Below are 27,983 nucleotides of genomic sequence, written 5' to 3' on the forward strand. Positions count from 1 at the left end.
GCTCGGCCCGGCCTCTCCGCCGCCGGGGCTGGAGGCCCGGCCCTGCGCTCCGCCGCCGCTCCGGTGCGGGAGCCGAGGGGAGGCGGCCATGTCCGCGCCCCCCGGGCGGCCTCCCGCCCCCTCGGCCCGGTGTTGGCAGGAGCAGGGCTCGGCGCGGGAGCCGCTGTGACGGCGGTCAGGCCGGGGCCTCGTTACGGACCGACCTGAGCACCGGGTACCGGAGGAGGGGTTCGTACCGATCCTGACGTTGCCGAAGCCGTGTGAGCCCGCGGTCCCCTGCCCTGTGCCCGCCCGCTTCCGTGAACAGCCGTTACGTGCTCACCGGGTGTTCCAGCCCGGGGCAGGCCAGGGCTGCGGAGGGGAGAGCGCGGGCTGGCAGACCCAGCGGGTGCCGGTCCGGGCGGGAGGGCTGGGGAAGCTGCCGGGGGCCGGCGGGCCCTGCGCCACCCGTACGGTGGGCTGCATCAGGAGAAGCATGGGCAGCAGGGCGAGGGGGGGGGAGTCTGCCCCTCTGCTCCGCTCTGGTGAGACCCCACCTGGAGTCCTGCATCCAGCTCTGGAGCCCTCAGCACAGGAAAGACATGGAGCTGTTGGAGCGGGTCCAGAGGAGGCCACAAAAACGGTCCAAGGGGTGGAACACCTCTCCTATGAGGACAGGCTGAGAGAGTTGGGGCTGTTCAGCCTGGAGAAGAGAGGGCTGCAGGGAGACCTTCCAGCGGCCTTCCAGTACCTGAAGGGGATCTATAGGAAAGATGGGGAAAATATTTTCAGCAGGGCTTGTTGCAGTAGGACAAGGAGCAATGGCTTTAAACTAAGAGAGGGTAGATTTAGACTTGATGTAAGCAAGAAATTTTTTACCCCGAGTATGGTGAAGCACTGGCACAGGTTGTCCAGAGAAGCAGTGGAGGCCTCATCCCTGGAAACATTCAAGGCCAGGTTGGACAGGGCTCTGAGCAGCCTGGTCTGGTTGCAGATGTCCCTGCTCACTGCAGGGGGGCTGGGCTAGATGACCCCTAAAGGTCCCTTCCAACCCAAAGAGTTCTATGATTCTGTGAGGGGTTGAGACGACAGCAGCACGGCTGGGGTTATCGTGAACACAGCTGGTTGTCTTTAGTGCTGCTGCTCACCTGGGGTTGGAGGAGTCAAAGCTGCCGGGCTTTTCTGCTGCCTGGGTGTGCGTGTGCCTCCGGGAGCGAAGCGGCCCTGCCTCCAGCAACAGAGCAGCAGGGTGCTGGGGCTGGGCGCTGATGTGTGTGTGCGCGTGAGATGTCATAAGGGTGGCTTAAAGCAGAAATCCTTCTGAGTGAGCGTGCGCTGCTCCCGCTGGCTTCGCCGGGAGTCGTGCCTGTCCTTCGGAGGGAATTTAACTCTTTATTATTGGCCTTTTTTCAGGCTAAGAAATGTAGAGACTAACCTCTCTTGGGGGAGGGGGGGGGTGTGCTGGGCATCCAGAGCTCTCTGCCTTCCTGTTCTGGTATTTAAGCTGCTCTCGGGGATGCGGGAGAGCCCCGTCATCAGAGGAATTGTTAATTATTGTTGTTAATTCCGTTAAAGCCCAGCTCAGCCGCCCCCCCCTCCCTGGCAGCGGTGGCGGAGCTGCTCCGCCGCCTCCTCCTGCCCCCCCCCCCCCCCCGCCAGCCGCCGGTTTCTGAGGGGGCCCCTGAGCCCCTCCTGGCGCCCGGGCCCTCGCCGCCCGCCCTTCTTCCCTCCCTCCAGCCCGCGGGGGCCGGCCCGGCCCGCGGCCGTCGTGGGGCGTTATCCCCCCGCGGGGAGCCCCGCCACCGGCGGGCGGGGAGCGGCCGGGGCCGGGGGCCGCGCCATGGGCTCGGCGGGCGCCCGGAGCCAGAGGGCCGCGGCGGGAGCCCCAGCGCCGCCATTCGGGGCCCGGGGCTCGGCCGGCGGGCGCAGGGAGAACCCGTGAGTAGCGGCGTCCCGGTACGGGCAGCGGCGGGAGCGGGGCTGCCCGCGCCCGTCGGCGCCTCGGCGGGAGGCCCGGGCGGGGCCGCGGCCGGGCCCGTGGCGGCGGAGCGGCGCGGGGCCCGCGGCTCCCCTCCCGCCGTCTCCCGCACGGCCCGGGGCTGCCCCCCCCCCCGCTGCCCCGGGGCTTGGCGTGCGGCCGCTGGGGCTCCGCCGAGGCCTTGGCGGGCAGGCAGCGGGCTGCTGGGACAGCGTCGGGGCCGGCCGCTCCCCGGGCGTCCCGCTGGTGACTCCTCCGGGCGGCTGCCTCCGCGCAGAAGGAGCCCCAGGCGCCGCCTGCTCCGCGCTCACTTGTTGGCGTTCGGCAGGCTTGGCGGGGAGCGAGGCAGTCCCAGTTGTCGGCCCCGCGGGCGGAGGGGGTGCTTACCTAAAGCGTACCTGAGCGAAGGAGCCGGAGTTACACCGGGGGGCAGAACGCGGTCTGGACGCAGTGCCTTAGGCTTGTCTCAAAAGGGGGTTCGCTGGCTGATTTCCGTGGGGAGAATTAAAAAAATGTTTATTGGTGAGGTGGAGTCTGAACACGGTGTTACAATATGGTGAAAAATAAAACTTTTACTTTTTTCTGTGTGGTGTCAACACACTCTTTTACTCTGAGACAGTTTTGCAGTTTGTATTTACATCCTCTGACGATGTGAATTTGCCTAGATTGCAGTTCTAGACTAGAATCTAGGCTAGATGATACATGGTGTAGCTCTGCAAACTGCCTGCCTTGTGCTCCTGTCAGTGGTTTCACTGAGACTCCACTTAGGTGGTACAGTCACCCCCTGTGAGGGTGACTTCACTGAACCGGGAGGCCAGTTCAGTCTATTCCCATAGCCGAAGGTGAGAGACAGCAGGTGATAAGGACGGAACATAAATCTTGCACAGTGAGATAGATTTTTGAAAACAGCTTCGCTGTTAAGCTCAGCAGGAAATGGTACTGATTTAACTAACCAGAGAAAACTTTATTTAGGTGGAAAAGTTTATCTAGATTTTCGTGCAGGTGGATTTGTGCTTCCATAGGAGCCGTGTTAACTTCTGTGCCTCCTGGCATATTTTCTTAACGTGCATTCCTCACTGAAATCTGTATTTTCTGTCTGTTTTTTCCTCTGTAGGATCTTTGCCTCTGCTTTATGTCTCAGAAGTATTTCAATTAATTTGTCTGTTTTGCTCACATTCAGTGGCAGAGCTGGAATTGCAAAGATTATTTCTTACAAGTTTAGTGAAAATCGGTGACTGTGGAAAGGAGAGGGGCTTGCATTATTATCCCCAGTGAGGAGTAGGCAGCTATGTTCACCACTTCATCTATTCAAGAGGCATCAGACAAACCGTCTGTCCATGATAGCTGCAGGTGATCATTACCAGCAATGTCATGTGCTAGCAGTATTCTGCTTCTTTTGGTTTGCTGTGGTTACCAAACATCAGGCAAAGATGCTCCTCCACTCTCTGCAGTCACAGTCCCTGGAAAGGGTTACGTGAATGGTAAGCCAGGGACAGCATGATGGTCCGTGGGTTGTAAGCTGTCCCATCTGTTATGATTACAAATTCAGAACTTTGTCATTAGGGGAGTATGTGCTGAGAAATCCCTAAGTCCCATCTGTTTCAGTTTGTAGCTACTGTATAAAATTACCTGTTTGGATACTACTAAATATCACATTTTCAGACTAGGAGACCATGCCAGGCTTTGTTGTTGTTTGTAATTTTCTCCCAAGGATCTGAATAAAGGACTGGGAGCCACGGCTTCTGAGTTGCCATCCAGTCGTTGACCAGCTGGAAGCTGGAGTAACCAAAGCTTTTCGACCTGGATGCAGAACATTGCCTAAACGTGGCTTTATGCTATGCAGGTGCACAGCTTGAAAACCAGCCAAAAAGAAACTGGTACTCCAAAGTGCTGTTTTATGGACAGGCTCTGTGTTCCTCAGCAACTAGTACAAAATATGGGATTAGGTCTCTAAGGTGCTTAGTCGTGGTTCTCTGTAGTAGTGTGAAGAGAAACGGGTGCTGCTAGAGGGCAGTTCCTTCTGCCTGTCTGAGACACTACCCAGTGTCTCAAATAGCGTTAGAGACATGTGGTTTCTTTTTCACACATGAAGTGTACAGTTGTCAAAAGGTGTATTAACATCACGTTTCCTATTTTTTGTTTCTTTGTTTGTTTCTGTATCAGTATTAGTAGGACTAAAAGGCTTAGAAGACTGAAAACAGGATCTCCACAACATCTTGTGTTGACAGGATTGTGGCTCTGCATTGATGTCAGCTCAGAGTTCAAGCAACATAATCCCATTATTTTCAAAATCAGAATTTGGTTTTGAAATCAGGCAAGATGGAGGACAGATTTAAGGCTGCTACAAAAAAAAAAAAAAAGTGGAAATGTGGGTTAAATGCAGGTTACAGCAGGCAAAAATCACCAGCTGTGAATATTGCTGTCATCTTAGAGCTGGAGAAAAACAGAATGCAGGGACCAAACCCTCATTGCAGGGAAATTTTGGTGTATTCCGAATGCATGGTTAATGTACATAGAAGAGGTCACATTTGTTCTAGACTGAAGTGTAGGAAATATTAGCAACAATTAGTTTAAATGAGTAAATAAGAACTTTTTTGCTTACAACCCAGAACGCCAACCATACCCTAGGCCGCATCAAAAGCAGCGTGGCCAGCAGGTTGAGGGAGGGGATTCTGCCCCTCTGCTCTGCTCTGGTGAGACCCCACCTGGAGTCCTGCGTCCAGCTCTGGAGCCCTCAGGGTGGGAAACACATAGACCTGTTGGAGCGGGTCCAGAGGAGGGCCACAAAAATGGTCAGAGGGCTGGAACACCTCTCCTGTGAGGAAAGGCTGAGACAGTTGGGGTTGTTCAGCCTGGAGAAGAGAAGGCTCTGGGGAGACCTTACAGCAGCCTTCCAGTACCTGGAAGGAGCTTATAAGAAAGATGGGGACAAACTTTTCAGCAGGGCCTGTTGGGATAGGACAAGGGGCAATGGTTTTAAACTAAAAGAGGGTAGATCTAGACTAGATAGAAGGAAGAAAGTTTTTACCATAAGCGTGGTGAAACACTGGAACAGGTTGTCCCAGAGAAGTTGTGTCTGCCTGCTCCCTGGAAGTGTTCCAGGCCAGGTTGGATGGGGCTTTGAGCAACCTGGTGTAGTGGAAGGTGATCTGTAAGGTACCTTCCCACCCAAACCGGTCTACAATTCTGTGATTCTACTGTTCGTGCAGTGTCAGGACGAAAGGTTGGATAGATAATCTGATGTAGCCACTACTTCTAGAGACTTGATTCATGCTTAGGGCTACTGTGGTGAAATATGTTTGGTCTTATCTGACATAAGTTTCTTCCTCTGAAGACTTTGTTTAAGGGAATACGTATGCCTGTATCCCTAGTATAAGACCTTATGGAAAGTCAGGACATTGGTTTGTCTTAACTAATGAGAATACGACTTGTGAGATGATGGCTTACATGGCTAATAATTTGGCTAGAACAGATTCCCTCCTGTTTTACTACAATGCTTCATTTTTCTGACAGCAAACTGTTTTCTCCAAGCTATGAGACTTTATCTTCTGCTTTCAGTAATAGTTTCTCCCATTAGGGCTGCCTGCAAGCTTGCTGTAAAGTGCCTCTAGCTTTAGCATAAGAGTGGTTTGGGGAGCATACCCAGTTACATCCAGATACAGGCTGGCCCTTTCTGGTGAGAGAGTAGGACAAGTGTTTGTGTACAGCTTACAAGGAGTATCTCTTGGACGAGAATTGCAAGCAAGCAATCTTGGAAGGGTACAGAAATCAAACTGATTGTGTTCTGTGCTTTCAGACCAAAGGCTAAGTCTTGAAAACATGATTCATGCAACTGTTCTCACTGTCCTGAGTGCTCTGTATTTATGCTGCCACAGAAAGAACTGGTTACACTTGGAGGAGAAACACAGGAAACACTACGGACTGAAATGCGCTTGCAGCTGAAGGATCCTCATCATGAATAGGTACACAACCATCAGACAGCTTGGTGATGGGACCTACGGCTCTGTCCTCCTAGGGAGAAGCATCGAATCTGGAGAGCTAATAGCCATTAAAAAGTAAGTATTTTCATTTGTTACTTAACAGCAGATGGCCAGATTTTTCCGTTCCATGGTCTGCATCACTTGATCATGCTGGTTTGAGTACTTCACGCTCCGCGCAGCATTTATATCTGGAGTTGTATTGGGGCAGCGTGCATAGCTCAAGTTTCTTGCAGCTCCACAGCCCCAGCAGAAGGCAAAGAGTGTGAGACATATAGGCTTATTGTAACAGTGCTCTACTACTGTGTGCAGTCAAACATGTATTGTGTGTATTGTTTAGAGTATTCTGCAATGCTGCTTTGGAATCTGCAGCCCCTTCCCCGCTGCTTGCATGGAACATACATTTCGTGGTCTAATTTCCAGTGTAATGTTAATACTGCAGTGAGAATTAACACAATGGATCTCATTGTCCATTATCTGTATCTTTATACGCTGTTATGTCTTGGTCTTTTCAGCTTAAGATTTTAATAAAATTCCTGGAGAAATTCACTTGATTTTCTCTGCTGCTTCAGCAGTGACCTCAGTTTGTAAATAGCTTATTTGTCCTAGTTGTGGTAAGAGACAGCTGTAAAGCATTGCAGGCACTTTCCTGAAATACCGACTGTGACCTAGGGACATAGTTGTCAGAAGAGCTTTCAGTACAATGCTGTTTTGTGTGAACGGTCAATAGCTGGCTTCAGGAACTTTCTGAATCCTGTGTGCTGAGGGTATTTTTCCTGCATCGAACCTTACCAGAGGCGCCCTCGATTTTTGTTTTGCAACAGGGTAGAAAGTCGAAAATTTCAGAAAAAAATAGAAGATGGTACTCCCTTAGCTTACACGTTAATGCCAATCCATTACCAAGAATAGAAGCGGCCTGGTGGCTCAACACAGAAGACAGTAACTGTAAAAACGCTGCTTAAAAAAAAAAAAAAATCCAGACCGCTTTATGAAATGAAGGGATTGTAGTTCTTAAATTATTCTAGTTATAAGAGCTGATATCAGACTGGAACTTGACTACAACAATAAGTAATACTGAATTGACAAAGGCTCAGATCTTCAAAGGGTGCCTAACTCCTTCCGAAATCCAGACATGAAGCAGATGGGTGTTTTTCTAAATTTAATCTGTGCTATTCTGTGTGTGTGTGTACACGTAAGCCTTCGTCCCGTTGGTCCTAAAGCATAGAGTTATGTGTGACAGAACTGAGTCACAATCCAAACGCATATGAACAAATAGGATGATACGTTACACACAAATACTATGTTCAGAGTTCTGTTCTGGCTTAGGAGAAAGCAGGTCTGCCACACAGTTTGCTTGTGTTAGAGCAGAGTTGCTGATAAGCTTGAAGGGAAAGGCAGAATTAGAAAAGCAATTGACGTGATAGATGCAGCTCACAAGCGAGAGGGAAACACGGGGAGCAGTGAACACTTGAAGAAGTGCACCTTAGAGGGGAAAGGTTTTGAAATAACAGAGGAATCAAAATATAGATAAGAGGAGCAAGAACAATGCAATAAGGTTGGAGACCCAGTGAAGTGGTTTAATTTGGTCTTCATTAGATTTGTCTCAAAGCAGTCAGTTGTTCATAACTGTTGTAACCCCTGTTCTTCTTACTCCACCACATTGTATACTGGAAAGAAAAATAGCATGCCTGGACTTGGTGAAGGCTCTGAAATTTTTGCAGCAAGAGACATACACAAAAAAGGCAATCCTGTGTAATAGTAATGCTTTTAACTTGCGTTAGAGTGTAGCTTGTCTAGAGATGTAAAGTTTTTTGACAAAGGAGGTAACACCTTATATTTTGATGGAAGAACTGAACTGTGAAGATGTGATGAGACGAGTCTAAGACCAGCTGATGTCGAGCATGTATTAATCATTCTTTCCACTCTACTATTGTAGAATGAAGAGAAAGTTTTATTCCTGGGAGGAATGCATGAACCTTCGAGAGGTTAAGGTATTTGTTTCATTCAATGGTTGTCTTTAGACAATCCCTGTCACATTTTGGGGTAACATCAAATTCTTCCCACCCTTTTTATCAAAAACTTCCCCCAACATGAGCTGTTACGTAGAAGCATGGAATAGTTTGGGTTGGAAAGGACCTTTAAGTCCATCTTGTCCAAACCCCCTGCAGTGAGCAGGGACATCTGCCACTAGATCAGGTTGCTCAGAGCCCTGTCCAGCCTGGCCTTGAATGTTTCCAGGGATGGGGCATCTCTGGGCAACCTGTGCCAGTGTTTCACCATCCTCATTGTAAAAGATTTCTTCCTTCTGTCTAGTCTAAATCTACCCTCTTTTAGTTTAAAACCATTACCCCTTGTCCTATCCCAACAGGCTCTGCTAAAAAGTTTGTCTCCATCTTTCTTATAAGCTCCTTCCAGGTACTGAAAGGCTGTGAAAAGGTCTCCCTGCAGCCTTCTCTTCTCCAGGCTGAACAACCCCAAATTGGATATGCATATGGCATTACAGTTCTGTTTGCTGGCTCTGCATTTGGACGGAGTGTCTGCAGTCTTATAAAAATTCTTACTCAAATTCTGTAGTCTTACATAAAATCACTTGGTTGTAGAGACCTGCTTCCTCCTTGCAGCAAGTGGTGAGTGAGGAGAGCTTTCCTATCACAAAACCTGGAGCTGGTTGGTGTGTGTTTTTCAGAGCTTAAAAACACATCCCCTCTGCTCAGCAGTAAACTTTGTACATGTAGTTGTTTCTGGGTAGCTGCTTTGGGGGCAGACATTTAGCATGAAGTTCTGACACTGGCAAAGCTTTAGGGGTATGTTCTAAGGACCTCCTTTAATTTTGAGTCCTTGCTATCACTGTTGCAAACATGCAGAAAAACTACGTCACTTTTCTTACAGTACCACAGATTGGTACTGTGTTGCTACAGCAAGAATGAATGTAGGATACACTGAAAACCTAAAAAGAAGGGAGAATAAAGACCCAAGTATGCTGATTTTTTCTGGGATGGAGTTAATATTCTTCATAGCAGCTTGGTACGGATCTCTGTTTTGGATTTGTGACCAAAACAGTGTTGATAACAGAGGGATGTTTTAGTTGTTGCTGAGCAGTGCTTGCACAACCTCAGGCCTTCTCTGTTTCTCACGCTTCCCTGCCAGCGAGTAGGCTGAGGCTGGGCAAGAGGCTGGGAGGGGCCGCAGCCAGGACAGCTGACCCCAGCTGACCAAGGGGAAATCGCCTACAACACTGTGCTCACCAGGAAAAGCTGGGGGAAGGAGGAAGAAGGGAGGGACGTTCAGAGTGATGGTGTGTGTCCTCCCGGGTAACTGTTGTGTGTGATAAAGCCCTGCTCTCCTGGAGATGTCTGAACACCTGCCTGCCAATGGGAAGCTGGGAGTGAATTCCTTATTTTGCTTTGCTTGCACGTGCAGCTTTTGCTTTACCTGTTAAATGGTCTTTTATCTCAACTCACGAGTTTTCTCAATTTCTGCCTGTCTGATGCTCTCCCCCATCCCACTGGGGAAGATGAGCAAACTCAGCTGCCCTCCAGGGTTAATCCACAATACCAAGGAATAATTTGCAGGGTTCTATTTAGTCCTGAGTCTAACCTGACTATTGCCCATGCAAGTACAGGAAGAGTGTGAATTCTGCCGTGCAATTGTTTTGGTGCCTACTGCGATGCCAGATAACTGGCTTTTGAATGATCAGCGCATTATATTGATACATAGTCTGTATGTGTATCTGGTAGTACTCAGACATCTGGTCTTTGTTCTCAGAACTGTCTGATTATTTAAAATACTGAAGAATTTTTGAAGCCAAGTCTTCTACATCAGCGAAATAGTTTTTGATTTTTCATTAGAGTAAGACCCTTGTAAAATCCCATTTGTATTTTCTGTTTCTAGTCTTTGAAGAAATTAAACCATGCCAATGTAGTAAAGCTGAAAGAAGTTATCAGGGAAAATGATCATCTGTATTTTGTGTTTGAATACATGAAGGAAAATCTTTATCAGTTAATGAAAGAAAGGTATGTAACAGCATCACCGATTTCTGATACAAATTAATTACTTGTGTAATTTGCTTTTAACACCCCTTTACTTTTCAAAGGATGTTGGATCATCTGTTTAGGCTGAGATCACTATGGCTTAAAGCTGCGGTAGAAGCAGTGGCTGTTACCTTTGAGCCACCAAAGCAGTTTAGTGAGAGTTTCCAGTGTCTCTTTGCAGATTAACCTGGCATCTAAGTAGGGCGCTCTTTTGGGAGTTAGGAACTGTGGGCTTTTAACAGCCCTCACGCTGAGGAGGCATCGAACCTGGAACTTTGGAGTTCTAGGTAAGTACTCCAACCAGCAATGCTTTTTCTATTAGAGGATGGTATCACCACCTCTTCTGTTCTGGCTTCCTCGAATGAATAAATAAAAAGTGGTTGAAACAGTAATCATGAGGGGTCAAATTCTGGACGGATTCTAGGAAATTTTGTTTTTCCTTGCAATATGAACTGACATATCCAAAGACTGTATATTCTGTTTGTCAGCATTTTCAACAAAATCAAGCTTTTTGATATTTGCTGGAGCATTAATAAAGTCTTAATTTTAGCCTTTGGACAATGATAGCATCTTCCAGAGGATAATTTGGGGCCAAACAGCTCCTTGCTTTGAATTGTTCTCCGAGGAGGCCATTTTCTCTCTATGGACCATAGACTCAGCCCGGGAGATGACAGTAATCTTACTTCAGTTAGCAAAGGTTATTGTTGTAGTATATCTCTGTGAATACTGCGTAAAATACCGTTTTAAGCATAAAAATACTTGCTATGCATGCACAGTTATAGAAAAATGTTAACTAAAAATGCATATTTACATATGGATGCTGATTTTTAATTATATGAAATGATGAATCTTGAGAAAATCGTTCAAGTGCATAACATACAAACCAGTTATCTTTAGGAATTTCTTAGAAGTGCTTGATATAGCCTACTTCCTTATGAAAACAAAAAGGGTAGTGTCGTCTGTAAAAGTGTGCTACACATCATATTCTCTATGGTTTAGCTAGGCCTTGGACTGGTATATTGCATATATCAAACCTTTAAGAATGTGATTTATTTGCTGAAGTCATAGTTATAATTGGCAGTCTTGCTGGAATGGACTGTAGAGGAAATATGACTCTTTCTGTTGTAATTTTAAAAAATAAGCAGATATGAAAAGCTGACTCTAGTGGCTGATCTCACTTCTGAAATATGTGATGGTCAGGGTTTTTTGTGAGGAATTAAGCTCGGGAAGTTGAATAAGGCCCAGGCGGTCTTCTTCATTCACTGTTAGGCTCTTTCTGAACAAAATTGTCACTGATTTCCACCCCGACCTGTTTATACTGTGTTTTGGCATGCACAGAAGCAGCTGGTACAGAGCTGTTTGATCAGAATCCTCTCTTGGTAAGAGAGCCTGTCATTAAACTGCCTGCTATAGCTGATCTTCTTGCCTGAATATTATGGGAATCGCCTCTTGTAGCACATCAGCTGTTAGGTAATAACAAGGTAAAGTCGAAAGTATGACTTACATGTGCTTTAGAAGAGAGGCCAGAGAAAGTGCATGCAAAGCACTAAATTAAGATGAACCCTTGCTGTCTTGATGACCTATATGTGTTAAAGTTTGTTCACTTTGGCCAATTTTCTTTTTTTTTTATTTTCTTTTTTTCCCTGTTGTAATTCACTGTCCCACGTAGTCTTAACATGATGTCACATAGTCTTAATGTAATATGGCAAATACTGTGTAAATTTTATAGGAGAAATAACCTATATGAGAGTTAAAATATATATAGCAGTTCTATTGTCATTGTTACCTTTTATCTTTGGTTCATTAGTAACGTAAGCTAATATGTGAACTTAATCATTAATATTTACTTCTTCCCTTTTCTTTTATCCCACAGAAACAAACTGTTTCCTGAGTCTACAGTTAGGAATATTATGTATCAGATCCTGCAGGGGCTTGCGTTTATCCATAAGCATGGTAGGTTATGTTTTAGCTGTAAACATTTTGAGTTAGAGTGAGATAGTGTCTGTGCAAGTTTTCTAATGAGTATGCTCACAATTGCATTGCGAACTCAAGTAAAGGGAGCGATCAGAAGAATGGCACTATGTGAGAGATTCAGATTACTGAAAATATCCATGTTTTATAGTTGCTTGACACTTTAGGCTGGAGGTTTGCTCGGTTCCTTTTCTGTAGATTTCTACTTTCTCAGACTGACAGCTGGCCATTTTCTAAAACCCATCTGATGTTAATGGGCACATTTCTCGACAGATTGAGAATAAAGGAAAAATTACTGTTTTCTCAAGGTACACAGAGATACCTGAATAAAATACAATTCTCTGTAAGATACACTTAAAGTAATAAAGTCTGACTGATGAACAGCTTTCATTGCATGGTCTTCCAACTAATTTTTACAATAATGGCAAAAGCTAAAGCTGGTGTACCAGTCAGTAGCAGCAAGACCCACTTAAATAATAACAAAAATTACTTCCTCACCATGTTTTGCTGCCCTCTGCAGTTCTGCCTGCTAAATGCACTGTAGTGTATGTGACTGGTCAGCTCTCAGGGTTGTCAGAAGAGAACTAGTATCAGTGGCCACAGTCCTGGAATTAAAAGGCTTGCAGGACCAGCGTTGCAGTTGATTTGAAGAACATGTTTAACTTTGTCTCACAAAACATTTTCAAGATAATGGCTTTATTCTCTACTCTAATGGGGCTTGCATACACTTCTGAAACCAAACTAGAAATTCCAGTCTGTTCCAGTGAGAGAAAAAATTATTAAAACCAGAAAAATAGTAAGATTTATGTGCAAAAATCAAAGCCACGCTTTTTTAATAAATTGTCAAATGGATCACAACCTTTCAGAATACCTTTTACTGCTATTTAATTTGCTATAGGTATAAACAATGAAAAATTTTGTGTCAAAACTAAGTTTCTTTTCACTGACCTGCTACACACTAGACTGATACTTCTGCAAAGATGTTGCAAATCTGTATTTATAAAGATCTGGAAATTCATGGCAAGTCTGACAGGATGGTCTTGATGGTCCTGTGGCTCACAATGTAAGACTGAGTGTCCCAAGATTCTGTCTGCAACAGTTTTGGAAAAATTGCATGAACTTTTTTTTCCCTCCCTTTATTTCTCTATTCTGGTCCTATATGGCATAGAAATTCTTGTCAAGTAAACTTTTTCTGGTTTTTGTCCATCCAAACTCTTAAGCATCTTTTCATATTTGAATACACAACTGATTGCTTTTTTTACAAGTTTGCCGTGAAATAAGGTGCCTCAAAAGCATTCTGTTGGTGCATTGCTTGTCTGTGCAGCAAAATACATAAGTGGTTGTACTAAATGCTAAAAACAGCCTTGATTGCTCTGTCTCAGAGATCCATAAAGAGACAGTAGTTCAAGCTGGCACCAGAACATCTATTTAATATCCCTAGGAAGGAGGTAATCTGCTGGTCGATAGAACTCTACAGCACTGTGTCTTCAATGCTGTCATGCGTTAATCTGACAAACAGAAGTTAATATAGTTATACTGGACAATGTAGATACATCCTACATGAATGCTTATTCTGTTCTCAGTGGGAGCATATTCAAGGCCATGGAAAAAGCTGAGGATGCTGAAAGGTCTCTGAAAAGGAGGTCATAGAGCTCTAGTAAGGGACTACAGAGGGAGCTGTATACAGGAAACAGGGGTTGCTGATGCTTGCAAGAAAGAAGCGTAAGGACAAGTTTTCCAGACTAAGGGTGGAAACAAATTTCAGAGATGATAGTCAGTAATATTCTAGCCCTCTTCTCTCATTTGTATTGAGAGAGCTCTTGCCAAATGCTCATTTGTGATCAAGTTTTGCTGAATGCAGAGACCACTGAAGAAATATGCTGAGATCCTCTGTCTGACAGGGCAGCGAGTAGCTGAGTGCTTGCGGATTGTGATGTTCTCAGATTTAAAAAGAAGTTTCAAAGTGCAAAAAAATCACCTCATGTTTTAATTTGTATTCTGTTTAAAAGAACTTTTGAAGTAATTTTTTGATGCCTTCATTGCAGTTTCCAACACAATTGGAATGAAACTAACACTACAATGGTATAATTTTTTTTTTGTTAAAGAAGTGTTACTTGAAAGGGAACTACCGGATTTAAAGCTCTGATTTGTTGTAAGACAGTCCATTTGTGTATACTATTCTTCACAGTCTGGTTGAACAACTGTTATATTGACTAGCTCTGTTGAACTCTGCGTTGTGCTATTCTTCAGCAATAAGAACTAAAGCAAAACAGTCCAGGTGGAAAATAAAGGCTACAGCTGGGGTTGGCATTGCAATGCACATCAATATTTCTTTGAATTTTAGGGTTCTTTCACAGAGACTTGAAACCTGAAAACCTCCTTTGCATGGGACCAGAACTTGTGAAGATAGCAGACTTTGGCTTAGCCCGAGAAATTCGATCTCGACCTCCTTACACCGACTATGTATCCACAAGATGGTAAGTGCTAGTATTCACCTACATTGTGTGAAACATATAGCTGAGCCTTTAAAAAAGTGTTAAATTTGTGCTGAATGTAATACCACTTTTGATGCCTCCTCTTTATGAGACTTTTATTTAAGCTTGGCAGAATTTGAAAAGCTTCAGTTAGTGCAAGACAGTTTACAAATGGCAGCAGCACGGGAACAAAGAGGGAGCCTGATAAGGCTGGTGGGACGTGCTGGGATTACTGCATGTCGGAAAGGCATAAGAGAGCTTACAAGAGCTTATATACATTTTAATTCTGCATCCTAGAAAAGTAAAATGAAGTCCTCTGTATAGGAAAGGAGCTTCTAAAGGGATGTTTGCTCTTAGCAAAGGATGAAAAGCTGAGTGATTTTACATATGTCTGTTTAAATTGTGTTCATTGTTGGGATATGTTTCTCTTTTTTTTCCTCTCTTACAGGTACAGGGCTCCTGAAGTCCTTCTGAGATCCACCAGCTATAGTTCTCCAATAGACATTTGGGCTGTTGGTTGTATAATGGCAGAAGTTTACACACTGCGGCCTCTCTTCCCAGGCGCCAGTGAAATTGATACTATATTCAAGATTTGCCAAGTCTTGGGAACGCCAAAGAAGGTAGCTAAAGTGACATTCCACACTGCAGTAATACTAGAGGTGTTCTACAATAGAGAATGGCACAGTAGCAGTAAGCATAAAAGTAATCAGTTTTTACGCATACTGCTGTTGTATGGTATAGATCTCAGATACAGTAAACTAAATTAAAACTTACTTTCTGTGAAATAAGCATCACGTAATTATGCTATAAAGCCTGGCAATTAGAGGAGGAGGAGTAGACCCCTGAGCAGCAAAGTCATTAGGCTGTGATTTCATTAGGCGTAATTTTCATTTATTCTTGTATATTGCATATAAACCTGTGATTTAAGAGGCTAAAAACTGGAATCATAGTAAGACTCTGATCTCCTGTTTCCATTCATGCCTTTGACTCGGTAGGATGTAAAGCAAGACTTACCTCTCGCAGAGGTTTGAGGTGAAAATTTCCAGTGAAATTCTTAAAACAGTCTAGAGCAAGCTGGACGCAGTCTGTTACTGATAGGAGAATATATGCTAGTGTACTTAGCCACTGTGATATTTTACAACTGAACTTTCTTTGTGATTGGAAATCTCATTCTTCCAGAATGACTGGCCTGAAGGCTACCAACTTTCAGCCTCCATGAATTTTCGCTGGCCTCAGTGTGTGCCTAACAACCTAAAAACCCTCATACCTAACGCTAGCAGTGAAGCGGTGCAGCTCATGAGAGACATGCTGCAGTGGGACCCCAAAAAGCGGCCGACAGCTAGTCAGGTTTGGTTCTGTTTTCTTTTTCTTGCACCTGCATATGACGCTTCCTTTCACTGCGAGACACCTTTTATAGTCATTTAACAGTTGCTCAGGGGTGCAGTTCTTAGAAGGGAGAAGAGCAGAAGCCAAGAATGATTTGCAAGACAAAAGACAGTAATTAAAAAAGAGTCATTAGTCATTTGCATGCAAGATCAGCTGCATGGGGTGTGTGCTCAGTGATCAAATGTGTGACTACAGTGTGAAGAATTACACCTGAATTAAGTATAATCCAGTCACTCTGAATAGCAGCAGAGTGGAGGTAGGATGTATGGCTAAAGGCTGTGATGCCATTGTTTGATTGCTGTTGATAGGCACCACAGAATCACAAAATGGTGAGGTTGGAAGAGGCCTCTGGAGGTCATCTGGTCCAATGCCCCTGCCCCAGGCAAACGTGTGCCAGTGCTCAGTCACCCTCACAGTAAAAAAGCGTTTTGTGAGATTCAGAGGAAACCTCCTGTGTTACAGTTTGTGCCCATTGCCTCTGGTGCTGTCACTGGGCACCACTGAAAAGAGCCTTGCTCCATCTTCTTTGCATCTTCCCCTCAGGTATTTATTTACATGCTTTGATAAGATCCCCCTGAACCTTCTCTCCTCCAGGCTGAACAGCCCCAGCTCTCTTAGTCTTCCCTCATATGTGAACTGATCTGGCCCCTCAGTCATCTTCATGGCCCTTCACTGGACTCTCTGTTACGTCCATCTCTCTCTTCTCCTGGGGAGCCCAAAACTGGACACAGCTCTCCAGGTGTGGCATCACCAGTGTGGAGCAGAGGGGAAGGATCACTACTCTCAAGCTGCTGGCAACACGCCTGCTCGTGCAGCCCAGGACACCATTAGCCTTATTTGCAGTAAGGACATACTGGTAGCTTATGTTCAACTTGGTGTCTGCCAGGTACTTTTCTGCAAAGCTGCTTTGCAGGTGGTTGACCCCAGCGTGTACTGGTGCATGGGGTTGTTACTCCTCAGGTGCAGGACTTGGTATTTCCCCTTGTGGAACTTGATGAGGTTCCTGTCAGCCCATTTCTCCAGTCTGTTGAGGTCCCTCTGGATGGCAGCATGACCCTCTGGTGTATCGGCCACTCCTCCCAGTTTGGTGTCATCAGCAAACGTGCTGAGGGTGCATTCTGCACATTCTTGCATAGCGCAAGTCATCAGTATTGCACGTAGAATGGTCCTGTTGATGTTGACAGTAGCTGCTGATTCCAGAGATCAGTACTGTAGTCATAGTACCCAGCTAATTAAATGAGCAGGGTGCCTTCTGAAAAGCAGGTGTGATTCTGGGTTCAAATCTGACTTGACTTCAATAGGACCATAGCTGAACTTTTGTGATTATATCAGACCTTCAGTACAAATTGTAATAAAAAGCTTTAAAGCTAGTTAAAGCAGTGAACAAGTAAAATAGATAAAGAACTCTCAAAGGTAATGAAAAGCAAAAAATACCGACTGTAACTTGGTATTAAAAGGCATTAACAAATGTTTTACAGTAAGGTACAAATATGGTGAGGAATCTGAGCTTTTAGAAGCTTCCTGCGGTGAGAGGAGTTTGGGAAGGGAAGAAGGGTATACTTGAAAGAGCAAGATGGGCAGAGATGAATTGCCTTTACTGTCAACTCCTTAATTACTTGTGAGGCAGGATAAAGAGATTTTTACCAACATGTCTTCCAAAAGAAAGAAAGGCTAATTTTCATGAGGGCTCTTTCATTTGATTCAGTCTTGGAGAATGGAAGAGATGGGATGTCTCTGGGGTCATTGAAGTCTTGATGGCAGAATCTGTGCTGACAGGTGTTCGTGTGTTTGCATATGTGCATGCACACATACACGTGAAGAGACAGCACGTAACGAAACATGCCTCTAGATGCCGTGTAGCTGGTTAAGTATCTTAATTCTGCAGAATGTTTTCCTTTTGTGCAAGCCTGCAGAGGATTTGATAATCATAGAACCATAGGTTGGAAAAGACCTCTAAGATCATCAAGTGAAACCATCCACCTAGCACCACCGTGCCTGCTAATCCATATCCTGAAGTGCCACATCTACACATATTTTGAACACCCCCAGGGATGGGGACTCAGCCACCTCCCCGGGCAGCCTGTTCCAATGTCTGACCACTTGGTATCTGTTGAAACTTTTCTACTATTTCAGCATTATTCTGAAGTGGATTGTGCTCACGAGAATCTAGCTTTGAGAGATGGGTCTTCTGCTGTTTCCCACCCCAGAAAAAATGCAATTAAAGTTGTACCATCACATAGGGCTAGGGTAGGTTAAAAAATTTGTTTTCCCAAGTTGGATCCTAATATCTTCATTATGTTTTAGGCACTTCGATATCCATACTTCCAGGTTGGGCATGCCCTGGGCATTCAGGAACTGGGGAAACAGAAGGAACTTCATAATAAATCGTCTCTGCATATTAAGCCTGTCCCTCCAGCACAACCCCCTCCGAAACCTCATGCCCGCATTTCGTCGAGGCCTGTTCAACAAAGCCAATCTTCTCAGCGCTTGGTGTACCCATATAAAGCAGGCAACTTGGGGGCTGAGCAGAGTAACTACTTAAAGGAGGACAAGTCTAACCAGGTTCTTCTGCCTGCAATTCACAATAAGGTTCCTCAGCAGGTAAAGGTCCATCTAGCATAAGATACACTTCTTGATATACTGCCTGGGTTTTCCTTAATTGTGTTTCTTTTTCTTGTTCTTATACTTTACTAAAAGGGCAGGAAATGGGAATAAAGAATAGGTGTAACTTTCTGCTAGAAACTGTTGAAATCTAAATCCAGTTGCTTTAACACAAGTCGATTTCTCATTTCAAAGCCACTTAATGCTTCCCTTTGTTGTGAAGCACCACTTAAAGGATGACACTGAGATTTCATATGAGTTAAAAGGGTGTACAGTGGTCAGAATATTAATGGGATTGATGCTAGAGAGAAAAGTATTAGGCTAAATAGTATTGGAGCGAGGGGGAGGGGGGCTATTGCCTTCATCCATTTGAGGCATCCAATTTATGTGACTGAAAGTAATAGTCCTTTTGCACTTCTACACTGGCCGTGGAAAACAAGAGATTCTTCTTTCAGCATAAGAACCTATAATTTCTGTTGATAATACAAGGAGACTGGATTCATAAGAGAAACGACGAGAGCAGACTGTGAATGCTGCTGGTAAGAGATCAGTCTTGAGTAGGGTCTGTACTGCGCATGTACACAGTCGCACAAGGTTGAAATGTACTCATGAGCTTGAATGGCTGAAGGAGCATGAAATTGTACCTATGCTGTCCTGCAAGAAAAATGCATTCTGTAAGCGTCTAGAGACAGGGTTGTGGAAGCATGAACGTGTGTGCAGTTTTGTACTCCTAAGATGAGTCAAGAAATAAAGATTGAACTTAGCTGATTGGGAGGTATATAGTGAAATATAAATAGAACTGGAATTAAAACCCAAGATATTTATTCTCTGTCAGTGCAAGATACTTTATTAAAAGAAGAAATGCAGAAGATGTGTAGTAGTGTCTACAGGCTAGATTGTGTTCTTAGCATGTTTAATGAAAGATTAGGATTTTGTTGTTACAGCTCTAGTACCGCTACTGCTCTTTGAGACAGGAAAAAGTTCTCTTTGTTCCTGTCACCTGGTCTATGGTGTAAGTGTGTGGGTTTGTTTCTTTTCAATCTTTGTAACAGAAAACATCTGCTGCGACTGAGAATATAAATGGTGAACTTAAACCAAAAACTAGGCGAAGATGGGGACATCTTGCTAGAACAGTGAAGACTTCTGAAGACTGGGATGACTTGGAAGACCTTAATTTCAGCCCTTCCGTCACAAGGATGGACTTGAAAAACAAGAAGAGGCAGAGTGATGAAACTCTTTGTAGGTAAGCTGGTTTCTTTTATGTCCGTGTGCTCTGTGGTCCTATTTCCTTAGACTTCATCTCTTTTTTCATAATGCTGCTCTTCATGCTTTCTGTGGATCTAGAAATGTATATCCAGGCCAGTAAAAGACGTGCAGCTTGTCTATCTCCAGCTTTGCCTTGGTTGCTTGTTGAATGCTGACCTTTGAATTGCAACATATTTTTTGATGGACAGTGCAGCACGCTTCTGTACAGTTCCTTGTTTCCCCACTGAAAATGATGCATAGCTTAAGTCTTCCCAAACTTTGAATGTATACTTTCTATTTCACATGTGAACCTTGTTGGCAGATTCCACATATATACACTGTTTTGGGTGACTCTAAGCTGCAGTTTCCATGGATCATACACGGTATAGAAAAACCTACGGAGTGATTTATAAAAACTTTAAAAGTGATATATAAGGGAACTAGAAGCACAAATCTGATTTGGGGGGGCACTTACATGGCTTCAGACTGAAAATACTGCCTGTTGTCTGTGTGTTTACGCTGTAGCAAGCACAGTATGAGGAAATGATTCCTGGAGATGGGATGGAGATGAGAAGGCCAGCTGTGGATAAACATATGCTATAAGAATTGCACTAAGTGTAGCAATTTTTGGGTTATAGATTTGAAAGCATTTTGGACCTGAAGCCTTCAGACGCTGTAGGCTCTGGCAGCAGTGCACCTTCCCATGTGACCTTTCCACGGCAGGACACTCCCACATTGCGAGTTTCTGCAGCAAAGCAACACTACTTGAGACATTCTAGGTATCTACCTGGTTAGTAAAAAATACTTATTTCTTCTTCTTCGTGTAGTTCCAACAGCAGTATGAAATAGTCATTGGTACATTAGGCTTTATCCTTTGAGCTTGTGTAGGGGGGCTGCTGCTTAAAGAAAATGAGGAGAGCAAGAGCTTTGGTAATGTAGATGGCCCTGATACAAACTACATTTTAGCAGTCTAGCAACTGAGATAAATCTTGCTTACAAGAATGAGACAGGATTGCTGGTACTTCGTCCTCCTGCTGGATACTCTTTTATACTTTGAATTGTGTTAGAAAATGTCTGTTAGTGTGACAGGACATTCCTTGTTTCCCTAAGAAGGATAAGACTGGTCTTCTAGACTGGAAGAGAAAGTGGCCTAAGTTTAGCTTATGAGTATATAATTCTGTGAACAACAGAAGCAAACTAATAGTGGGAATATGCTTTGCTGTAGCTTGGTGTTAAACAGAATGCAAATCCATGTCTCTGTAGAGGAACTGCCTGCCAGTCTTCATGTTAACCTCTGCTATACTGAGACCAGCACTGAGGCAGGATGAAGTACAGGAGGTGGGCAGCATTGCTTGGCTGTATTGAAAATGAGTTCAATATAAATGTATCCTCTTTCATATTTTCTGTTTATAAAGGCACTGTTAGTTGTGCATTGACTTGTAGTACTAGTACTTCAAAATTGAGTAAACTAGACGGTGTCGTGGTGGTAAACTCAATCTTTTTTCCTGAAACAGTTAATTTCAATGACTCTCAGACTGGAGCACTTAAATAGAGTTCTGGTAGCTGAAAGTTGTGTTACTAGAGGAGGTTGTAAAACACAGGGATCCCAAGCCTGCTTTTCCTCTACCATAAATGGTGAGCTCATCGTTACGTGTTAGGTACCCTGCTTAAATATGGGATGCATATTATATATAACATGTGACATATGAACTCTACTGCGAACTGCAAAATCTGTGATTTCGGTAGATCCACCAAAGAGGAGTACAGTACTATGAGAAATGTAATCTAATTTACTCTCAGGTTATCTTGTCACTGTTTGGCTAAAAGCTGTAAAATGCTGTGTTTGATGCGAAGCATAGATTTCATTTGCATAGCAAGGTTCACCTTCTGTGACTTGAGAGTATTCGTGGCCTTGATGTAAGCATCCTGTCCCTTGACATAAGGAGCCATTGATGCTAGTGGAACTACTTACACTATTATTTTTGCAGGATTGGGGCCTATGACTACTGATAGCATTCCTATATGAGAGGCTGGGAAGTAACGCAGAGGCGCTGTTAAGTGAAAAGGTTTTGGTTAAGTTCACTGAACTGGACATCTGCTCTAAGATTGTGCATCACGTGGAATGAATGTAACCCTGTGTAACAACAGAGATTTCAGCGTGGTAATTTTTCCATTTTTGCAATAGGAATAAGCACAAGGAATAGCATAGTCTCCACTTCAAACAAAGAGTCTGTTCCGTCTAATCCCTGGCCCAATTCTGGTTTGCCTGGGAAAGCTTCCGGTTTGGGAGGAAGTGTTAACAGGATGAATTCAGGTAAGAAGCTGTGCTTAACACTCCGAGAAAAGGTAAAAGGTGATGTCTCTGCAATTCCAGACAGATTTATTTCGGGGTCACCCATTTCTAATACATTGTCAGCTCCAAAGATACTTGCTACCGTGTCTGTTCTTTCTGTCAAAATCAGTTAATGAGCACTGTTCCTTGGATTTGGAGACTACCTTAGACTGAATCATGGTAATTTCTTCTAACGAATCCCAAAAAGTCTGGTTTGAAGTACCACATGCATAGAAGGTTGGACAGCTTATGTCTGTTCAACCTGAAATACTTCAGCTTGCCTTCAGTTTCCCTCGTCAGTTTCTGTAAGTTGTATTTTCAGGTTTTTGAATTGTTTTAGCCCAGCTGGTGCATAAATGACTGTCAGCGAGGAGGATGCTGGTCTAAATCGAACTGGCCGTACACACCACTCTTGTTAGGTGAATAAAGCAGATAAATTCTATCATCTATCATGTCTCTTAACTGATGCTGTTTAAAATAGTGAAATTTTTGTAGCTTTAAAAAATTCAGACAAAAAGCAAAACTCTTCAATTTTTCTTCTTCAGGTTTTTGGGTCATTTGGTATTTCAGGTATTTAATCCCTGTTATTTGATTTGAAGTAATTAATTTGTAGATTTTTATATTAGATTTTACTAAATAAACATGATGTTTCTAGATTGTATCTATGTATTCCCTTTCTAAATATTTCTTCGCTTCAGGTTTTCATGTGATGTTACGATTCTGCAGTCCGGTACTTGTTTTGTATATGTTGTTATGAAAATACTTAATTGAGAAAGTTTCTGTTGAATTTTGGCCCACATAAACATTTTGGGCCTTTAGAAACTCCGGTTTAAAAAGTAAAAAAACTTAAAATTTTGGATATAATTTTATCAGAAAACTGGATTCAAGATGAGAGGATGTTGTAAATGGCTAAACTACATGAGAACCTTTATATACGTCACACATGTCTCCTTCCTGGCTGTTCTACAAGTTTTTGCTTCTTTTATAGCTGCATAGGATATCATTAGATTTTTTTCCCCTTTTTTACTTATTACCATCACTTCCCACAATATGCTTTGCCGCTGCTCTGCTGCTCTAGTACATTATAGGCATATGTGCGATGGACCTGGTCTGTGCGTGCTAACTTCTTTAGTGTCCATCTGCACTATGGCTCTGGACTGTTTCATTTATAACTGGTTTTGTTCCGGTTTCTGTGGCTTATCCTACAGGTCAGTCAGATCTGTTCCTGCTCATCTTGGGGACAAGTTCTGTAGCTGACTTTCCAAATTTGGGACATGAATCTCCCCCAGTTTATTAAGTTGCACTCTTACTGGCTTCTGTAAGAGCTTTGTATAGCACCAAACCCCCAGACTCTCTGCATAGTAGTCAAGAGCAAGTATATTCATAGGACTCAGTTGCTGAAAGTCAAACAAAATAATTCCAACTGAAATGTTAGGTTTTGAGAAACCTTGAAAAGGCTTGAGATGTCAGGGAGAAGCAGAAATTGCCCTTTCAAGTGTACAGGTTGTACCTGTTCTCCATTTGTCTTTAATGCAGTCTGATGCTGACGGTCTCCTGAATGCAGGTATATACAGGATCCGTGGATTTCTAGTATCTTCAATGAAGTTCGTGTTTCCGTCAGTCCATGATCAGGCTTGATCTCAAATATAACCCATCAGTGTGCACCTTTTCCCACTGTTGATAGGGTGGGAAATGCGTTACGTTGAGCTGAAGTGTTCCTTGCCATTTCTTTCAGGGCCCATAGGATCAAGCGGTCTAGCCAGTGGTTATATCCCTTCATTTCTGAAGAAGGAAGTAGGCTCTGCTGGGCAGAGGGTTCAGTTAGCACCAGTTGTGGATCCATCTTCTAGTAAGTATGGTATCAAAGTTGGTCCTTGGCTCGTTACTCTGGTAATGCTGTGTATATGCAGCACTGAACTACATATCTTCATTTGTAAATATTTGACTGGCTGGAACTACAGTTTGTAAGCTTACAGAACTTCATATGGAGAACGATGTGGTTTATTTTTAATTTGTTTAGGAATCATGTGGTTTTACCCGCAACCTATTTCAGTGGGACTCAGAGGTTGGTGTGAGAGCTGGCACAGAATTCACACTTCTCAAATCAATGATACAAATACTCCTTGTCTGGTAGGGTTTTAGGGATTGGATCCACTGTTGTTCACATCAGCAAATTCTGTTAAAAAGAGAGGCGTATTTCCTGGAGAAATAAGGATCTGGACTTGTGTGCGGTTGCTCTTCAATGTGGACAGCCACTCACTGAACCTTTATCTCATGGCATTTTCCTTTGTCCACTAGGTTATGCTTCTCTGAAGTCAGTAAGACCCCATCTTGGACAGCCATCATTCAGTTCGCCTACAAAAAGCACACCCAGGCTAATGCCTCTCCCACCACCGGCTCAGCCGATCCACGGGCGTGTTGACTGGTCGGCAAAGTATGGTGCTCACCGGTGACCTGTGGAAATACTCTCTGAACCAGTGCATGTTTCCCATGAAATGGTGGCCAACGTGAGATAATTTGATACTATTTTATATACACCTGTAAATTTAAGAGAAACAGATCTTCTAGGAACGGGACATTTTGAAGGGTTTTTTTACGTGTATTAATTTGAATGCAATCTTGTACCTTTTTGTATAAAATTGTTTTGTTATATAATTGGATCCAGTTATTTTCATAAATCTGATACATTTTGTATATATGGCTTAGGGGGTTTGGCATTTTTATACAATAAATTTTTATAATGAATTTTTTTTAAATTTAACTTTTCCTTTATAAGATTCAACTTTTTTATAAAAGTGGATTTAAAATAGTGAAGTGGTGCAATATTGCGGTGGGAGAGAAGTACTGAGGAAGAGGCGTTCATTAGACGTTCTCTGAAGTTTATGTGCTAAATGAGGCTGTGTAATTTCAGTGGTGCCACGTCTTGATGCCACGCTTCTGTTGTCCTGGACTCATTTGCTTTGTACTGACATCAAAGGAGTGAGTGACTCGCAGTCCGAACTCTCCTCTGCAGTCACTGAGAAACTGCTGAAAGTCAGCAGGAGGCCTTTTTTTCAAAAACTTATTTTGCCTTTAAAAGGTTTTTGTTGTGCAGCTTTGCAGCTCCATTCTTTTGCTTTTGGCAAATTTGAGGGATCTTGTTTGGTGAAGGGTGAATACCATTCGGTAGATCTGTTTTCTGATGTTCTCTGCCACGGCGATCTTTTGTCCTGCTTCAAAGCTGCTTCTTGGCATTGTTCACTATGAAATAGAAAGTGGACCTACCTTTGTTAAATTCATTTAAATGTCCTAATGATTTCTGAGGAGAAAAATCAGATTCTGTGTCTTCTTTTTTTTGTTGTTGTTGGGAATGTAAGATCTGAAGATATATTTAAGACAGTATTAACAATTTTAGAGCTGTTTTCGGAGTAACAAAGTATTAGTGATACACCAGCAGCAGAGTTTAAGGAAGTAGTATCTATGCAGCTGACTCAATTTTTGCAACTGTTTTAAATCACTTTCGGAGAAAAAAGTCCAGAGGAAATGAGTCCGTTTAAGCTTATTGCAGTTCTTCAATATATCCTCACTTATAATGTGAAGAATCATAGAATGGTTTGGGTTGGAAGGGACCTTATAGATGATCTAGTTCCAACCCCCCTGCCATGGGCAGGGACACATCAGCTTCCATAAATTAGGCCCCCAGATTCTACTGGGAAAAAATGGGTCCTCACCTGGTTCTGCTAAAACGTCCTGGAATTGTGGCTGATTTCACAGAAACTGATGCAGCTCTTTGAAAAGCGGTTTAACTCTGTTTATAAGAGAAGATGAATTATCAGGTTACAGAGAAAAGAAAATAGCCCCATAGTCTGGTTTAATTCTGCACTGGAAAGGAGTGCCAGAGTCCAGCCATCAGCAAAAGATTGATGTAGATGACAGCCAGCATTTGGCTGCTCCTGCACCCCCTTCCGCAGAAGGAAGGTGATACAGCACAGTGCTGCGGGAGAGCATCTTTGGTAGCTGCATTTTGGAGCAGCACCACCAAAGCTGAAGTGTGCTGTGAAAACGCATCTTTCTGCAGAAGCGTACAGAAATGCTCACCTTTCTGAGCTCATTTTATGAGCAGATCAGGCAAATGATATACTTACGGGCCTTAACCCAGTCGACGTGGTCAGAGCAGGCGTGGCTCTCGGCACCCGGCCGTTTCGAAGGAGCTGGATGGCTCGTCTGGCGGCGAGATCCGCTCTGGGATCTGCCGGCACCGACAAGGGGCAGCTGCTGTGGGCTGGGGACTGGTACCACACGCTGCCCTTCCAGTGCTCCCCGCACAGAAGGTGTGGGACGTTGAGGAAGCCGTGCCCGAGAGCAGGCTGCCAGCTCGGTGCCGCAGGAGGGACCGTCAGCAGCGCTTGTCACTGCTCTGATGGACACGGTGAGGCGGTAGAGACAAACAGGGAGCAGAAGGGGCTGTGCGTTGCACACAAGTACTTGTATAAGTAAGACTTACACGTGCCATGTTGTGTGTCCAGCTGCTCCGTTATTTGTTCATAGCAAGTACTAACTCCAAACCACACCTAACTGCTTTCGAAGCGGTGATGCCAATGTGTAGCGGTAAAATAAAGCAGCCATCCGATTTCTAAAGCACACACTGATGGTGGCTTTGGGTAAGTGGAGAGGGAAATATGTATATTTGTGTTAGAACTGGAAAGATAGTTGTTTCTTTTGGTGGAAATAAATATCTGTATTTATGTCGACGTATCATTTAATGTATTTTATCACTGAATAATTGGTCTCAAGAGAGAACACCCTGAACCTATCCGAAGTATCCCTAGACCTAAGTAGGCAATTTCACTAGCATGTGCCGTACACTTAATTCCTACTGGTGAAAGCAGGAGATGAAAAGTCACAAGAACGGGCTGCTGAGGCTCGGATTCATCCTTCCTAACCGCAGGCACCGAAGCGTGAGCTCCTTTGTGGTGAGTGAGAATCGTCTCAAGAGAAATTTGGCTCAGCTGAGAAATTAGTAGCCCTCTGGAGACACCTGCTAAGGATGGGGGGACACTCCATGAGTTTAACACAGGATGAACCTGGACCTGGCCTGTCATCTCTGAGCCGTTCTCAGCCCTGCAACGATTTTCTTGACTGTAGCATTCAAGTTTTGGTCAGTCCAGCAACAAGGTCAGAAAAAGAAGTACTTTCTTTGGCGTATCTCATCCTTTCCCAGGTTAAAGCCTTTATTTTGGGAAGAAAGCTAATAATCTTGATATTCAGAATCACCTCTTCTAGTTTAACTTAGTGGGTCAGAGAATTTGCTAAGTAGAAGTGTAATGGCAGCAATCTTGTAGCCTTTACTCAACCAAATTCCTACTGAAGCTGGAAAAAGTTCTTTCTGAGTAAGGACTGAGTTGACTGAGCTGTGTATTTTACTGTGCTGTCTCGGTGTGCAATACAGATACAGAAAAGATGTAAGTCTGTCTTTATTATACTGCAGTCTGGACAAGCAACGTATCTGAGACTTTCTCATACGTAACCTACTACTTTGTGTTTTAATATTTAGCAGCATTTTTATGCAAAATGTTTTTAGAATCGTATTGTTTACATATTCTCAGGCTTATGCATACTGTGTGGTAATGACTGTTGGAAATAAAGGAGCCTGACAGTGGACTCGTTCACCTCATTCACCTCCAGATTTTCAGAAGTCTTGTGTAAGTGCCGTGATGTTAGCCAAAAATCCTCCAGCCCAGAAAACCCACTTCATGGTATTCCATACCTGACAAGGCTGTTGATGTGAAGAGGGCATTCCGTAACGTGAGGAGGAAAACAGATGTTGAAAGAACGTTTTTGAACTTAATGGAAGGAGAGGGCGGGATTGTCAGAGTGAGATCTTGAAGAAATAATGGTTCTTGTTTACTCAGTGGTTTTGTTCAAAAATGTTATAAATGTTTGTTTCATTCCTCCTATGTCAAGTCTTCTACCCAGAATAAAGTTACTATTGAAACATTGACAAGAGTCTCGATCTTTTATTCAGATTTT

General features: G+C 43.8%; 1 protein-coding gene across 4 annotated transcripts; it reads left to right on the forward strand.

The window, feature by feature from the left end:
• Positions 1 to 26: 26 nt before the first annotated feature.
• On the forward strand, positions 27 to 27,957 carry CILK1 (ciliogenesis associated kinase 1). Of its 4 annotated transcripts, none has more exons than XM_075414677.1 (14): positions 27 to 228; positions 5,833 to 6,012; positions 7,871 to 7,925; positions 9,826 to 9,947; positions 11,839 to 11,918; positions 14,281 to 14,413; positions 14,859 to 15,030; positions 15,590 to 15,757; positions 18,101 to 18,397; positions 19,450 to 19,640; positions 20,281 to 20,432; positions 21,828 to 21,956; positions 23,710 to 23,823; positions 24,273 to 27,957. In XM_075414677.1, the coding sequence occupies exons 2-14, from the start codon at positions 5,912 to 5,914 to the stop codon at positions 24,425 to 24,427; spliced, it is 1,869 nt and encodes a 622-aa protein (XP_075270792.1). In that variant the 5' UTR covers positions 27 to 228; positions 5,833 to 5,911; the 3' UTR covers positions 24,428 to 27,957. The 4 variants fall into 4 exon arrangements, with proteins under 4 accessions (XP_075270792.1, XP_075270795.1, XP_075270793.1 ...); XM_075414678.1 differs by lacking the exon at positions 27 to 228 and adding an exon at positions 1,832 to 1,917; XM_075414680.1 differs by lacking the exons at positions 5,833 to 6,012; positions 7,871 to 7,925.
• Positions 27,958 to 27,983: the final 26 nt, after the last annotated feature.

This window comes from Opisthocomus hoazin, chromosome 2 (genome assembly GCF_030867145.1).
Source record: "Opisthocomus hoazin isolate bOpiHoa1 chromosome 2, bOpiHoa1.hap1, whole genome shotgun sequence".
In the NCBI taxonomy this organism is placed as follows: Eukaryota; Metazoa; Chordata; class Aves; order Opisthocomiformes; family Opisthocomidae; genus Opisthocomus; species Opisthocomus hoazin.